Source organism: Hyla sarda, chromosome 2 (genome assembly GCF_029499605.1).
Source record: "Hyla sarda isolate aHylSar1 chromosome 2, aHylSar1.hap1, whole genome shotgun sequence".
In the NCBI taxonomy this organism is placed as follows: domain Eukaryota; kingdom Metazoa; phylum Chordata; class Amphibia; order Anura; family Hylidae; genus Hyla; species Hyla sarda.
Genome location: NC_079190.1, coordinates 236,158,945 through 236,177,042, shown reverse-complemented (window position 1 = coordinate 236,177,042; position 18,098 = coordinate 236,158,945). Strand labels below are relative to the sequence as shown.

General features: G+C 41.5%; 1 protein-coding gene across 1 annotated transcript in view; it reads right to left on the bottom strand.

The window, feature by feature from the left end:
• BRIP1 (BRCA1 interacting helicase 1) overlaps nt 1–18,098 on the bottom strand; it is a 494,893-nt gene that overhangs the window by 457,995 nt on the left and 18,800 nt on the right. Inside the window, exons 5-6 of the mRNA XM_056556700.1 lie at nt 7,576–7,743; nt 2,766–2,893 (exon numbers count right to left, since the gene is read on the bottom strand). Of these exons, the coding sequence (XP_056412675.1) occupies nt 2,766–2,893; nt 7,576–7,743 (296 nt within the window). The remainder of the gene's footprint in view (nt 1–2,765; nt 2,894–7,575; nt 7,744–18,098) is intronic.

The window sequence follows — 18,098 nt, the reverse complement described above, 5'->3', positions numbered from 1 at the left end:
CCCAGCTAGAGTGTACACAGAAACTGGAAGTCCATTACAAGATGTACACCAGACAGGAATTTGGGCTAATGAAGACAATAGAGCAAACAGTCTACATCAAAAGCGGAAGGAAAGCATGAAAGACGACAGAAAGGTAGTAAAATAAACATATTGGGCAAGAAACGACCCTGAATGACAGCTCTCCCTATATGAATATGGAGACTGCTACAATGACCTTAAATACCTGTTTCCAGCTCAAGACCTATCTATAGTCTGAAATGGAGCAAATATTAAAAGAGAAATGTGTCAGAAAACTTTTACCTTCCCCTGTACCCGGGATTCCAAAACAAAAAAATAAAAAAACTTTAGCTCACCTTCCTACGTTCCCCCCGGTATCGGTTCCTCCGATGCTGCTTGGGTCCCTGCTTCTTATGCTTGGAACATCACACTGCGGTCAATGTATCAACGGCCGCAGTATTGTACCGGTGATAGGCTGAGCGCACTGTCATGTAAGGAGCTAAGGCAGGCTCCTTACATGACAGTGTGCTCAGCCCATCACCGGCCGAGGTGGGACATTGCTGTGGCCGGCGATACGCTGACTGCAGTGTAACGTTTCGAGCGTAAGACGCAGGTACCCAAGCTGCGAAGGAACGGGACACAGATACCGGCGCAAAGGGGAACATAGGAAGGAGAGCTAAAGCTAAAGCCCGGGCACAGGGGAAGGTAAAAGTTCTCCAACGCATTTCTCATTTAAGAGAGCATCTGAGATCAATGTGAGAATGATCCCTTGTCAATGTTAAATGCTACCCATGGTCCAGGCAGCATATAACTAATGACAGACTAGCTTTAGGACAACAAAACAATGGTAATGATAAGATTGGGGTCAGGACCATCACAAACAACTAAACCAATCCAATAGAAAATGTATGGGCAGAACTCAAAATGCATAAATAAGGAGGCTTACAAACGCGATACAGTTCATTTAGGAGGCATGAGCTCAAATTCTTTATTGTGAGAAATTTAGCTAACCAAAATATTGCACCCAAGTTAGACAATTGAAAAGCAATACTACCCACATGTATGTAAACTTCTGGACCAATGGAAAAGCTGACGTAAACCATTGTCTCTAGTACTATTCTGATATTTTACACTCTTGACATATAGTAATGCGTTTTAATGAATGAAAGTGACTAAGGTGTATGAAAATATATGACTTCACGTGTAGTATTTAGCAAGAACAAATCTGCAAAATGTATACATGTGAACACTGTCACAAACCACACTTTCATTGCAGTGACATTACTTAAGCAATACAGCATCTCCTAAATAGAAATCAGTACTTTCAGTTAGTTACATAAAAGAATACGTTGATGGACCTGTAATTTCAAAATATATATCCGTTGCTGCTTTCCTCCCTTCTTCTGCTATAACAGCATCATGTCCTTGCAGGATACTCATAAAGTAGAGAAAAGATGACAAAGTGTGCTGTTTCCTAGGCTTTAGGACTGGAGAACTAGTCGCTAAGCATTAATAGGTTATAATAGGAGTTGAAGGGCTAAATACGAGTCCATGCTGTCTATTTTTCCTTATTTTATGAGCTGTTTGTTGATCGTACATGAGCAGGTCTACAATTTCACGCTAACTTTCTTGCCAATGCATACTAAGATATTTCTCTCTAAAGATGTTTTACAACGCATTACCCTACATTTATACTCACACTGAATATAGCTGAACTCAAAGCTTTCTATCATTGGAACTTAGATATTTGTGGGCTAATTTAGCAACAAGTCCTGTTGAAGAGGACCTGTGGCCTCCATAGGATATCTGTGTCATCTTCGGCCACATGGAGTTGCTGTACCACAGATTTGTTTCCTTATTCTTTTAATTCATTTGGAGCTATTAATCGTTGTACCAAATATGATAAAGGTCTAGATTGTCAATAAGGAGGGGACTGCTCAGTTATCAAAGGGGAGAACCTCAGGTTCACACACCATTTAGAGTGCAGTTAACTGTCCCATTAAGGACTGTCGAGAGAGCAGTCACCACTACTCTAAACTAACATTGAGCGAAAATTATCAAAACCTGACCAGATGAAAGTTGCTGAGTTGCCCATAGCAACCAGATCGCTTATTTCATATTTCAGAGGCTTTAAAAAAAAAAAAAAATTGAAGAAGCGATCTAATTATTATTTTATTTTATATATATATATATATATATATATATATATATATATATATATTTATTATTTTATAGCCGCAGGGTATGTGAAAAAAGGCATGGCTATACTGAATACTGAAGATCCCCCTTAGCCAACCAGATCCTTCTTGCATCATATTACTTTGGCCAACAAGAGCTTTTAAATGGGTAGTTTCTGTGCATCTATCATACAATTTTCTCTCAGTTTTGAATACAAATATTATAAATGTACACTAACAATTATTTTGCCTATAACAGAAGGTTCAAAGAAAATGATTGTTCCATTATAAGTAATTGTGAAATGTGTACTGCATTGTAATTAAACATTAGCAAAATAGCTGTTAAGGGAGTGACAATTAGATTACAAGCAGCAGTAATTCAGTATCCATTGTCAAACACACAGCCATTCATCTCCTTGACACATCAATGTACGCAGCAATAATGAGGCCATTTGTAATTGGGAGCCATAACTAAACGTGACAGGTGAGGCTGTGCGTGACTAAATCACAAGTAATCAGGAAGAAGAAAAAAAGAAAAAAAGAAAAAAAAAAGAGAAGGTATTGCAGTATATAGCCTGTAACAGTTATTACCTGCAGCTCATCTGGAGATGTTCGGCTTCGTTTTCTCTCTTTCTGAAAATCATCATCATCTGTAGAAAAAGAAGCTTGTTTCTTTGCGGCTAGTTTTGAAGCAAGTGTAGACTGACTACTAAATGATTCTACAAAAAAAAAAAAAAAAAAAAAGGGTAAGCACACATGGTGGATTTGCACAAATACAATACTTTTAGAGGTCAATTTATTATAAAAAGTGCACACAGTCCAAGCAGGGCCCTTGCTATGGACTAGTATGATACAGTATATCATAAAATTATAATTTATTAAAGAAAACTTTAAAAATTATAAATGAAATTATTTTATTTTTTTTGGAACACAGGGCTCTCTGCTGACATTTCTGTCCATTTTAGGAACTGTCCAGAGCAGGATATGTTTGCTATGGGGATTTTATCCTACTCTGGACAGTTCCTAAAATGGACAGAGATGTCAGCAGAGAGCTCTGGGTTCCAAAAAGAAAATAATTTCCTCTGTAGTATTCAGCAGCTAATAAGTACAGGAAGGATTAAGATTTTTTACTAGAAGTAATTTACAAATCTGTTTAACCTCTTAAGGACCCTTGACGTACGCGTACATCATGACACCCTGGCGTGCCGGGCGGGGATCAGAACGGGATGCCTGCTGAAATCATTCAGCAGGCATCCCGTGCAAACGCCCAGGGCGGTCAACAGACCCCCCCCCCCCCCATGTCAGCAATCAATTCACACTTGCGATTTGCGCGATTCCGGGTCATTATAAGGGGAATATAAGGGGGATCGCGGTTGTCTAAGACACCTACGAACCCCCTGAAGGAATAGGAGTGAGGTGGCAGGGGTGCCACCCCTCCTATCCCTGCTAATGGTCGCCAGAAGCGACGACCAATAGCAGATCGGGGGCGGGGGGGTGGGGTTACTTTAGTTTTCCCCATCCTGCCCACCCACAATAGGCGGGGCAGGACTGGGAAACGACGGGGACCGGCGTCAAAGATCCACTTACCAATCCGGGCGGGCGACGGAGGCAGTGGGCGACGGAGATCGGCAGGCAGCGATGTCGTGCGGCTGGATCGTACGGAAGCCGGTGAGTTGCCTAGCAAAATCTGGAGGGTACAGTTTGAGACCACTATACAGTGGTCTCTAACTGTAGCCCTCAAGATGTTGCAAAACTACAACTCTCAGCATGCCCAGACAGCTGTGTGGGCATGCTGGAATATGTAGTTTTGCAACAGCTGGAGGGCTACAGTTTGAGGCCACTATACGGTGATCTCTAAACTGTAGCCCTCCAGATCTTGCAAAACTACAACTCCTAGCATGCCCAAACAGCTGTTTGCTGTCTGGGCATGCTGGGATTTGTAGTTTTGCAACAGCTGGAGGACCACAGTTTGGAGATCACTTTGCAGTGTTCTTTAAAACTGTAGCCCTCCAGATGTTGCAAAACTGCAAATCCCAGCATGCCCAAACAGCTGGCTCGGCATGCTGGGAGTTGTAGTTATGTACCTCCAGCTATTGCAAAACTACATCTCCCAGCATGCACTTCGGCGATCAGTACATGCTGGGAGTTGTTTTGCAACAGCTGGAGGCACACTGGTTGGAAAATACTGAGTTAGGTAACAGAACCTAACTGAAGGTTTTCCAACCAGTGTGCCTCCAGCTGTTGCAAAAGTACAACTCCCAGCATGCACGGTCTGTCATTAGATGCTGGGAGTTGTAGTTTTGAAACAGCTGGAGGTTTGCCCCCCCCATGTTAATGTACAGGGTACATTCACACGGGCAGGTTTACAGTAAGTTTCCTGCTTCAAGTTTGGGCTGCGGCAAATTTTTCACCGTAGCGCGAACTCCTGGCGGGAAACTCACCGTAACCCGTCAGTGCGAATGTACCCTAAAAACACTACACTAACACATAATAAAGGGTAAAACACTACATAAACACCCCCTTACACTGTCTCCCCCCCCCCAATAAAAATGAAAAACTTATTGTATGGCAGTGTTTTCAAAACGGAGCCTCCAGCTGTTGCAAAACAACAACTCCCAGCATTTCCGGACAGCCACTGACTGTCCAGGCTTGCTGGGAATTTAGCAACAGCTGGAGGCACCCTGTTTGGGAATCACTGGCGTAGTATACCCATATTTCCACCCTTATGCAATCCTTAATTTAGTCCTCAAATGCGCATGGCGCTCTCTCACTTCGGAGCCCTGTCGTATTTCAAGGAAACAGTTTAGGGCCACATATGGGGTATTTCCATACTTGGGAGAAATTGCACTAGAAATTTTGGGGGGGCTTTTTCTCCTTTTACCCCTTATGAAAAGGAAAAGTTGGGGGCTACACCAGCATGTTAGTGTAAATTTTTTTTTTTTTATTAACACTAACATGCTGGTGATGCCCTATACTTAAAATTTTCGCAAGAGTTAAAAGGAAAAAAAGACCCCCCTAAATTTGTAACGCAATTTCTCCTGAGTACGGAAATACCCCATATGTGGGCGTAAAAGGCTCAGGAGTGAGAGCGCACGATGTACATTTGAGGCCTAAATTGGTGATTTGCACAGGGGTGGCTGATTTTACAGCGGTTCTGACAAACGCAAAAAAAAGAAATACCCACATGTGACCCCATTTTGGAAACTACACCCCTCACATAATGTAATAAGGGGTAGCCGGAGGAAGTACATCACTTGTACGAAACAGAGCTTTGTCGCCCAGATTCCCCCCACTGTTTGTCTCCCTATGTATGTGAGTAATTTTTGCATATGCAATAAAGCATGAAGATTTGAAGTACCGGTGAGTGACGATTTTCCTTTGATTCTCTATCAACTATACTACTTTGAATACTATGCAATCAGAGCACCACTACTTCACCACAGCTAGTTCCAGCAGCACCCTGTCTCACTGATCCAGTACTATCGCAGTGCCGCGCGCACCTCTTCACATATTGTATAATGTAATAAGGGTACAGTGAGCATTTATGCCCCACAGGTGTCTGACAGATTTTTGGAACAGCGGTCCGTGAAAATTAAAAATTTAATTTTTCATTTGCATAGCCCACTGTTCCAAAGATCTGTCAAATGCCAGTGGGGTGTAAATACTCACTGCACCCCTTATTAAATTCTGTGAGGGGTGTAGTTTCCAAAATAGGGTCACGTGTGGGGGGTCCACTGTTCTGGCACACGGGGGCTTTGTAAACGCACATGGCCCCTGACTTACATTCCAAACAATTTTTTTCCCCAAAAGCTCAATGGCGCTCCTTCTCTTCTGAGCATTGTAGTGCACCAGCAGAGCACTTGACATCTACACATGGGGTATTTGCATACTCAGAAGAAATGGGGTTACAAATTTTGGGGGGCATTTTGTCCTATTACCCCTTGTAAAAATTTTAAATTTGTGGTAAAACTAGCATTTTAGTGAAAAAATAAATAATCATTTACACATCCAACTTTAACGAAAAGTTGTCAAACACCTGTGGCGTGTTAAGGCTCATTGGACCCCTTGTTGTTATGTGCCTTGAGGGGTGTAGTTTCCAAAATAGCATGCCATGTGTTTTTTTTTTTTTTTTTTTTTTTTGCTGTTCTGGCACCATAGGGGCTTCCTAAATGTGACATGCCCACCAAAAACATTTCAGAAAAACTCACTCTCCAAAATCCCACTGTCGCTCCTTCCCTTCTGAGCCCTCTACTGCGCCCACTGAACACTTGACATACACATGAGATATTTTCTTACTCGAGAGAAATTGGGTTACACATTTTAGGAATATTTCTCTCCTTTTACCCCTTGTAAAAATTCAATAACTGGGTCTACAAGAACATGACAGTGTAAAAAATGAAGATTTTGAATTTTTTCCTTCAATTTGCTGCTATTCCTGTGAAACACCTAAAGGGTTAACAAACCTTTTGAATGTCATTTTGACTACTTTGGAGGGGTGTAGTTTTTATAATGGGGTCATTTGTGGGGTATTTCTAATATGAAGGCCCTTCAAATCCACTTCAAAACAGAACTGGTCCCTGAAAAATTTTGATTTTGAAAATTTTGTGAAAAATTGGAAAATTGCCGCTATACTTTGAAGCCCTCTGGTGTCTTCCAAAAGTTAAAACATGTCAACTTTATGATGGAAACATAAAGTAGACATATTGTATATGTAAATCAATATATAATTTGGAATATTCATTTTACTTATAAACAGAGAGCTTCAAAGTTAAATCAAAATGTAAAATTTTTTCATCAAATTTTTGAATTTTTCACCAAGAAATTATGCAAGTATCGACAAAATTTTACCACTAACATAAAGTAGAATATGTCACAAACAAACAAACAATCTCGGAATCAGAATGAAAGGTAAAAGCATCCCAGAGTTATTAATGCTTAAAATGACAGTGGTCAGATGTGCAAAAAATGGCCGGGTCCTACAGGGAAAATTGGCTGGGTCCTTAAGGGGTTAACTTTCTGCCTACAGTTGATATAAAAAAAAAAAAAAAAAAAAAAAAAAAAAGTTTCCACCGGAGTACCCCTTTAAACCCATGTTTTAGTCAATAGCAGCCACACAATTTAATGGGTAAAACCAAGCAAGGGGGCTTCCCTCTTTTATATAAAAACCAAGTGATCACACAGGCTCTTTTAATGTTATGACACAAAAACCCTTAGACTACATTGTATATATACAGTAGGCTACTTCCATAATAATTTCAAAATACCAAAAAAGTATAAGAACATTAGTGTGTGGGGGGGGGGGGGGGGGAGCAGCAATAGGTGCTTGTGAAGACACACAGTGTATGGAAATATCAGCCAGCCCTGTGATTATGTCCGAAAATGCAGTTAAAAATTGTATTACCATTCACAGTGGATGATAGATTACTTGAGGATGACCCAGCTTTATCACTAGAAGTAGAAGCAGATGCAACACTTGTATGGGGCTTCTTTGAATGACAAGGGCAGGTACAATGGGAGCTTTCCTCCTTTTTCCATTCTTTTTCATGTGCACCTTCATCAACAGGCTTCCCTATGATAGAAATATACACAGATTTACAGATTGGTTTACCAGTTCATAGGCTGCTCAGAATTTCTTAAATGGATAGTAAAACAGAACACCCACTTCTACATAGCAACACACTTTTCAAATGAGATTCCCAGACTTATGAAAAGAAATCTAGAGAAAAATTATTTAATCTTGAATCAATTGACCTGGCCACTGACAAATTATCAGATGGCCATTTAAAAAAAAATAATAATAAAATAAAATAAAAACACCCTCTTGTAAGGGTAAAGATCCTTTAGAAAAATACTAAAAAGTATCAAATAAATTTGTTGCGTAATTTACATTTTCAAGAGGGTGGTTTTATGTTCGTCTTCTTTATCTAACATTGTGAGTTCCATTAAGATATTGTGAGGTTGGGTTAAACAAATTTTACTTATGACCTCTTCTTGCTGTAAATTAAAATCTATCTGATTTATATTCAGACGCTAATGGGTTTGTTATTGGGCCACTCAAGGTCACCGATTCCCAACCAGTAAACCATATGTCTGCTGGAGTATGAATAACCTTTGATAAGCAATGTAAAGATAAAATAAATAATAGATAGCAGATATATACTGTATAGAACAGTCATTGCCTAGAGCAGATATCTGATGAGCTCATTGGCATTGGATGTCTGATGAAGTCACTGGCTGGGATGACCAACTGTTATTTATAAAACCGGTATTGGCTTTGGAGAATGACTTTTAAGGGCAAAACATCTGTTTGAAAGAATAGATTCACTTCTTTAAGCGTATGGTAGATGTGACCATTAAAACAAAATGCCAACTGCTGCAATTCTTAACAGGGATAGCAAATTATATAACCAAACAATCCTTTACGGCAGGTTGTTGACCATATTTTATGATGTTCTATTCTGGTAGTATAGGATGAATTTACGAGTCTTACTCACAGGTCAACGTATTCAAATTATTCATACGCTAAAGAACTTTGTTGTGAAATGGTTAAATGTAGGAAACTTGCAGGGCCTGAGCATTAAGCAACAGAACATAATATCAAACCCCAGCGTGCCAATAAAAGGGTGACATTCTTCTGTTTATGATGTGATTGAACTTAAAGGCAGAAAGGTGAGTATGTAATCTCAGATGTTTTCCAACAGCTCTTGAGTTTTAGCATGTGTTGGGTCTGTTTGGTTCAGGTCACACTAAGATCCTCCCCCCCCAAACCCCCACCCCCACCCCACCCCCCACTACAGGAAAACATCTGAAGGATACAAGGTCATCTCATTAGGTGGATGTCTACTCACATAATCCCCAAAACGGTCATAAAATGTCACAAATGTAACCTCCTGTTAAATCTTAGAAAAGAGGGAGAAAAAAAAAAACTGAGAAAAACTGTGACATCAGAAGTCTTGCCTTTAATAATTTTTTTTTGTATCAGGAGAAAAAATAGACACTTTTTTTAAACAAATAGTGCCATATGTATCAATTGAATTGAGATTTACAGTCACCTATTTATCGTTTAACCACTGCTATATTTCCTCGACCTTCTAGTGATAATCATTGTCCTGCTGAAAGGTTTAGTTTCTTCTTTTTTTTTTGTAAGCTGTCTTGCTTATTTACTCTCTATGTATTCTGTGCCATCCTTTAATTTTGATAAGACTGCCAGTCGCCACTGACACTTAAACTTTACTGTTGGCATTTGATAAGTAATGGTTATTCTAAAACTGTCAGCACTCAAAGCATTCTAAATATTTCCCACATTACTAGTTTGTTTCATTTGACCACAAAACTCAGCAAAGTTTGAGCCTTATGGCAGGAGGTGCAGCAAGGGGCCTGTGACTGGCTGTCAGGACTACAGGTGGTAGCATAGAAATACATGTGCCACCTGGGAAGGAGCGTGCTGGAGAGAAGGGGCAATTTGCCCTGGCTGGGTGTACAGTCCTCCTCCAATCCCCTCCCCCACATGGCAGCACCCACCTGGTTGGCAGTGGAGGGTGCTCTTCTCTGGCCACCTCCCGACTGTCTCACTTGCCTCCCGATGTCTACTTCCCAACCCCCAGATCTCCATTCAAGTTGAGAGGGCACACAGTGACTGAGGGCCAGGACTCACCCTCCACTACTGCTCCAGCTCAGCACAGGCGGCTCAGCACTTGATTCAAAAGAGATATACCCTAAGTATACACCGCCACTGTTGCTCAGGCTGAAAAACAAACTAGACGCCACAGTGAAATTCCTAATCACCAAGAAGACTTAGCCCTGCTGTAAGGCTTTATTTAAAATAGCAGCACGCACAAATAGTGGTACTGTGCATGCTATGAAGAGATTGTCTCGACAGAATTGTTTGGAGCCACAGATCCGGACAAAAGGTAATTAAAATCTCTGCTGCCCTGGAAGTTACCAAGAGGTGAGTGGCCTCCATGGTTTGGAACAAACAGATTTCTTCCTAGAGGTGGCCAGACCCTTAAAGGGGTATTCCAGGCAAAAACGTTTTTTTTATATATCAACTGGCTCTGGAAAGTTAAACAGATTTGTAAATTACTTCTATTAAAAAATCTTAATCCTTCCAATAGTTATTAGCTTCTGAAGTTTTCTGTCTAACTGCTCATTGATGATGTCACGTCCCGGGAGCTGTGCATGATGGGAAAATATCCCCATAGGAACTGCACAGCTCCCGGGACGTGAGTCATCAGAGAGCAGTTAGATAGAAAACAACAACTCAACTTCAGAAGCTAATAACTATTGGAAGGATTAAGATTTTATAATCAAAGTAATTTACAAATCTGTTTAACTTTCCGGAGCCAGTTGATATATAAAAAAAAGTTTTGGTCTGGAATACCCCTTTAAACTAAGCCATTGGAGGAGAAAGGCCTCAGCAAGAGAGATGACCAAGAACCCAATGTTCACTCTGGCTTAGCTCCAAAGATTCAGTGTAAAGATGGGAGAAGGTCAACCATCACTATTATCATTACAGTAATGCATAGTGGTGGCAACATCAAGGAAACAGAGAAAATAGTGAAATTCTGTATAATGGAGTCAAGGTTACCATGTATCCAGACTTCTATAAGGACACCCAGGAGAAGAAAAGGGTGTCATATAGGGATGTGAGAAAATAAATAAAAAAGGACCACAAGCAGCAAACCTCACTTTCTCTTTATCGGATGTGGGATGATGGTGGTAGGTAGTGGGAGGTGGGAACTTGGCGACTGGTTAGAGACCTGAGGCTAATGCCAGATGTGATGTCTGACATTAAAAGGAGAACTGCAGCTCAAGACTTAACTACCCCTGTGCATGGGCTGCAAAAGCAAACTTTAACTCACCTTCCTACATTCCCCCATTGCACCGATATCTGCGTCCCATTCCTCTGGTGATGCACAATGCAGTCAGCGTATCGCCGGTCGCAGTCCTGCTGCCTGAGCTCCTTACATGACAGTGCACTCAGCCTATCACCAGTCGAGTCGGGACAACACTGCGTCCGGCGATACGCTGATTGCAGTGTGAGGTTCTTATCCGAAGAAGGAAGGGGAGCGTCACCGGAGGAACGGGACACATATCAGCACAACAAGGGAACGTAGGAAGGTGAGTTAATTTTGTTTTTGGGAGCCCAGGCATGGGGTGGGGGGGGGGAAGAGTTAAAAATGTATTGCCCCGCAGTTCTCCTTTAAATTTTTAGATACCCTGATCACAGCATCCAAAATGCTAAAAATCTTATCCCAGCAGCTCAGCTTATCCCAGCAGTCCACGCCAGTGTTTTTCCTGTCCCTTTCAGGGAAGGAGTCCTGAGAGGTGCGGGGGACTGTCTCCTGCAAAAGAGAAGAGGGCCTTACCTGGGTCTAGTGGACTTGGGGAACCGGGTGTAGGACCCCCCTGTCATTGTTCTCCCTTCAGCCCAGTCTGCTTCGGAGCATCCGGAGAGGGGAGCACAGAGGAGGGCAGGATCAATGCTGTAACGCTTTCATTCGGGGTCCGGATGCACATGCGATCCCGTGCTGCATTTTCCTCTGGCGCGGCCTAGTATTCTTCCGGCGCTTCTGAGCAGCAATTTCAAATCAAGAGAGCAGCCTTTTCCTATAAAGAGCCCATTTCCTGTATGGAAGCTGTGCTACCAGATTCCAGCATTGGATTTTCCCTGGTTGCCTTATGAGGTCACCAGCAAAAATTCCATATCCTCCAGCGGTCTCAGGATCCTTGAGTACTGAGGGCGTTAGGGTTTTTTTACCCTGGCCTATCTTCGATTGCTTGGTGCTGATCCTTCTCTTCCTTGTATTTCAGGGAGATAAGGATCCTGCAGGTTCTTTGGCTTAACTGAAGCAAAAATCTAAACTTAAAATGTGTTTAATATGTTATAAGGATTTTCCATCGAAATTTGCATTCACTCCATTATGTAAAGTATGTATTGCCTCCGTGGTAAAGGATGAGTCTCCCACCCTTATGCAGAAAATTAAGTCTATGGTCCATTATGAAATACATTCTGCTTTAGCCTCTTTTACTCCATCTCATGCCCCTATTGCTTCAACTAACACAGCTACTATTCAACCTGTTAAAAAAGCTAATATGGTTTCTTTCTCTGATTCTGAGGAGAGTATCTCCCCAGAAATAGAAGGAGAATGTCTAGAGAATCCTCAGGAGGAGGAGGACTCTTTGCTAAAAAAAAGTTTTTCTTTAATTCTGATGAGATTGAATTAAATTAAATCCATCTGTACTATGTTAAATCTTGAGGAAGTTAAAGAGGCTAAATCTATCCAGGACAAACTCTTCGGAGGGGGCTAGGCGATAGGAAGTCATGCACATTTCCTGTTCACACTAACCTGCATTAAAAAAAAATAATTATAAACGATGAATGGGCTTAACCAGAGAAAAATTCCTTTATTCCTAAAGGTCTGAAAAGACTAACCTTTCAGCGATTCTGACTCTAGCACTTTGGACGCTATACCCAAAGTTGATGTCCCAGTTGCCAAAGTAGACAAATGTACCTCTCTACCATAGGGTCTTTTAACTGTGTGGCATCTTCAAAAAGAAAATCTCCTTTTCGTCTCCTCTGTCAGCTGGATCAATCTTCTCTTTTCCACTTCACCGAGAGGGTTTTTTTTCCGTCCAAAACCCCCGCCGCCCTTATGAGTGCGGGAAGACGGGTCATTGGTCATATAGGGGGCAGAGGCAAAAATTTCCTTCTCAACCCTAGTCAGACCACCTCTAATCCTAAACAGTGACGTGAGGCCTGTTGGGACAAGGCGTTCTCATTTTGCCCCAGTTTGGGAGTCTCTGATTCCCAATTCCTGGATAGTGGGGGTCATATCTCAGGGTTACCAGATCAACTTGTCATCACCTCTCCCTCAAAGATTTGTCATAACACAGCAGATTGCGAGAGTCCAGAAATTGATTCTCAGGGGCATTCAGGACCTTCTCAGCCTAGAGGCTATGCGTGAAGTCCCTTCTCCATCAGAAGGGCCTAGGTCACTATTCTTCCCCGTTTCTAGTCTCAAAACCAAATGGGAAGTATCGAAGTATCGCACAATTATAAATCTGAAGCCCTTGAACAAATCTGTAGTTTACAGGAAATTCTAAATGGAAACCGTAATATCTGCTGTTCAGTACAGTACTTGGCACCAGTGTACAAGAAAGATATAGTGGAGCTGGAGAGGGTTCAAAGATGGGCACCCAGAGTAATACGGGGAATGGGAGGACTACAGTACGCAGAAAGATTATCAGAATTAGGGTTATTTAGTTTAGAAAAAAAGAAGGCTTAGAGGAGACCTAATAACGATGTATAAAGGGGACCTTATATACCATGTGCTTGCCAGATGTAGCCTGACTGCCATTAGGTACCGAGATGAGATCCTCAGACACCTTGTGAGACCATATGCTGGTGCGATTGGCCCTGGGTTCTTCCTAAGGCAAGACAATGCTAGACCTCATGTAGCTGGAGTGTCAGCAGTTCCTGCAAGAGGAAGGCATTGATGCTATGGACTGGCCTGCCCGTTCCCCAGACCTGAATCCGATTGAGCACATCTGGGACATCATGTCTCGCTCCATCCACCAACACCACCTTGTACCAGAGGTGTAGGTGTATAAACTCCACATTTAATTCGCTTTGATCACTATTAAAGGCAGCATTAAGGTTCACCTGTGAGGCCGGCACAAATATAAGCCAACTTAGGTGGGACTTATAGTCTGTCTCCCTCCTCCCATTGTATGTGTGCTCAGTCACACTGAAGGTAACCTGGGAGAAGGAGGCTGTAAGTCGAGTCTAATGATGCTGTAATTGCCCACTGGCCCCTGGTTTTGCTTATCACGCACAGGTAGGTTAAGTGTTAGGTCCCGTGCCACTTGAGAAACCTTGGCGATGGTGAGCGGGCTCTGGTATGTCATTCATCTAAGGATATACTGGCTAATGTCTCAATTTTAACATCAGTGTTGAGGGATAGCCAATGCCATTGTATACATCCAACACAGTAGTGCACCAATATTCTTGTATTGTATTATTCTAATTGTTACACATCCACACCGTTTATCTGGTGTAGGATGCCATTGTGGCACTTGTAGTCTGTTGCAGGCATCCCCCATTGTATGCATTTTTATGCTGGGGCTCGCCCCTAGCAACAGACCACAAGGGCAGGATCTGCTCCCCCAATATATATGCACAGCTGAATTTGGGGTTGAGCACCTACTGCCATTTGAGACCACGTCTTTGTTGTTTAAACCTTGCACCACAGACTGTCCAGGAGTTGGCGGATGCTTTAGTCCAGGTCTGGGAGGAAATCCCTCAGGAGACCATCTGCCACCTCATCAGCATGCCCAGGCATTGAAGGGAGGTCATACAGGCATGTGGAGGCCACGCACTACTGAACCTCAATTTGACTTGTTTTACGGACATTACATCAAAGTTGGATCAGCCTGTAGTGTGGTTTTCCCCTTTGATTTTGACTCCATGTCCAGACCTCCATGGGTTGATAAAATTGATTTCCATTAATAATTTGTGTGATTTTATTTTCAACACATTCAACTATGTAAAGACAAATAGAAAAACCAGCGCTCGGAGACAGTTCAAAACATGATAACAGTCAAACCATAATTTAGTAGATTATCACTGAGATGAACTTACTTCACTAGGGGAGATGTGTAGGTAAAGTTACCTTTCACATCATCCCCTTCCAGGAGAGTATGACAAAATGGCCAGGAAGCCCGTGGATGAGTGGGATAGGATTTATTGCAACGCGTTTCGGAGGGCTTACAGGATCGCCTCCTTCCTCAGGCATATAACAAGACAAAGTGATAATAGCCCCCTTATATACATACCATGTCCGGGGTAGAGGCGTGTTAATTGGTTCTTTTGTTCTGATAAAATGGTAGTTTGAGGACCTGCAGATCCGGTTCTGCAGGTCACATGTTCCCGGGTCACGTGATCATAGATCACGTGATACCCAGTTGTATGCTGGTTTCCTTCTAAGGGAGGAAAGCCGGAAGTTACGGCAAAGGGACCCGCGACCACGTGATGAAAATCACCACGTGATCGAGGATCACCCGCCGACCTTCCGGAATGATGCGTTCCACAATGGAGAGCATACCTCCAATGCGCAAGCGGAGATAGGTAGCATGCTCAACGCCTGCGCACCTGATGTATCGATGACCCGATGCGCTCCAGAGTGGAACGCACTGGAATAACTATGGATAAATTGTTTAAGAACCAAAAACGCCTATCCTACGGACATGTCTACACAAAGGAGGTAAATAATACATAAAGAGAAACATATTGAAATAAAAACATACAATGATTATATAATATAATATAAATAGGATACAAATGTAAAAATTATATTATATATATATATATATATATATATATATATATATATATATATATATATATATATATATATAATGTACATACATACATGCAGGTGCACGAAAGTATACACACATGCACGTACATATGTATAACACACTCAATACACCCACACATATATACATACACATATACACAAATATACATACATATATACACATACACGTACTAACACACACCTACACAAATAAAATGTATACACACATATATTCATACATACAAAATTATATACACATAGATAATATGTATACTAGTATATACACACACATGCACGCACATATATATCACACAAAACACATAAGGCATATTCTAACATATTACATCTCAATCAAAGGTGTATACTTGATTTAACATTGTAGAAAAAAAAAAGAAAAAGAAAATACATATATATGTACATATATCTATGTGCATACGTGCACACGTATGCCAACGCACGCGAGTGCACATACACACATATCCACATTCTTTCATGTAAACAGATAACTTTAAAATGTATTCCACAATATTTACATATCATATAAAATACGCGTCAATTACTTAATACACAAGGAAGAAAATCAATACACTTGTTCTAAGGATTCGTTTAACCCCCGGGGCATTAAGGTGTTCAATTTAAAGATCCAAAACATCTCCTTATTACATAGTAGTTTATAGTTATTATTTGGAATCTTTTCAAGAGGTGTTATTCTTAATAGTGTTGGATCTCTATTATTAAAGTGCCTAGATACACTATGGAGGTTAAAGCCATGGCGTATATTAAATCTATGGCCATTAATACGTTGTCTTAAACTCGTAGTGGTTCTACCAATATATCTGAGGTCACACGGACACTCCAATAGGTATATGATATAACCACTAGCACAATTAAGATAATCCTTGATGTAATAAGGTTTAGAATCAGCTAAAGGAATTTCAGTTCTCCTGTGCATAATAATGTCACAACATTTACATTTCTTAAGTCCACACTTGTAGGCCCCTGTAATAGCCTCACCTCCAAAGAACGTACCCACCTCCCTCCGTGGGGTAAGTTTCTTTTTTTGCTTAGTGGGTACTGATGGTGCAATTAGGTTTTTTAGTGTCTTGGATCTTCTAAAAATGCATCTAGGGTTTTTAGGGACTATTTTCTCCATAATGGGATCCTGTCTAATAAGGTCCCAATTTTTAGAAAGGATCTTTTTAATGTAGCCATGTGAGGTATTGAATCGAGTCAAAAAGGCTAGATCCAATCTCTCTTGGTTGTCTCCATTGGTGACGGATTTCATCTGTAGACAATCATTTTGTTCAAGTTGTAAAATCCTGTCACTTGCATTTTTAATAAGTGGTTCAGGGTATCCCTTTTCCCTGAACCTATTCTCTAGAATCTTTAATTGAGAAGAACATTGTAAGTCAGAGGAACAGTTGCGTCGTATACGCCTCATTTGCCCGTATGGGATATTGGTTTTCCATGATTTTAGATGGCAGCTAGAAAAATCTAAATAGCTATTTGCATCCACCTCCTTGAAGTAGGTGGTGGTGCAAATTAGACCAGATTCGATGTAGATTTTCAGATCTAGAAAGACTACCTCGGATCCACTGATAGTAGATGTAAAATTTAAACCCCAATTATTTTGGTTGATCTCAACTATAAAGGACAGCATCGGGTCATCGATACATCAGGTGCGCAGGCGTTGAGCATTCTACCTATCTCCGCTTGCGCATTGGAGGTATGCTCTCCATTGTGGAACGCATCATTCCGGAAGGTCGGCGGGTGATCCTCGATCACGTGGTGATTTTCATCACGTGGTCGCGGGTCCCTTTGCCGTAGCTTCCGGCTTTCCTCCCTTAGGAGGAAACCAGCATACAACTGGGTATCACGTGATCTATGATCACGTGACCCGGGAACATGTGACCTGCAGAACCGGATCTGCAGGTCCTCAAACTACCATTTTATCAGAACAAAAGAACCAATTAACACGCCTCTACCCCGGACATGGTATGTATATAAGGGGGCTATTATCACTTTGTCTTGTTATATGCCTGAGGAAGGAGGCGATCCTGTAAGCCCTCCGAAACGCGTCGCAATAAATCCTATCCCACTCATCCACGGGCTTCCTGGCCATTTTGTCATACTCTCCTGGAAGGGGATGATGTGAAAGGTAACTTTACCTACACATCTCCCCTAGTGAAGTAAGTTCATCTCAGTGATAATCTACTAAATTATGGTTTGACTGTTATGTTTTGAACTGTCTCCGAGCGCTGGTTTTTCTATTTGTCTTTTTCTTATACACGGACCACGGTACTGTGATTCCGGCTCACCCTGCGCCCTCCCTAAGGGATGTCTATATGACGGAGATAGTTTCAGTGTATAAGTGACAAGAGGACTCTAGGTGTTAGTGGGGGATCACTGCCCTGTGACCTCCCACATACACCGGGTGAGTACAAACCTCTTCTACTTCCAATTGCTTTTGGGATTCGAGCGCCGCCTTTTTCAGTTTTACCTATTATATTAACTATGTAAAGACTAAAGTATTTCTTACGATTAGTTCATTCAGATCTAGGAT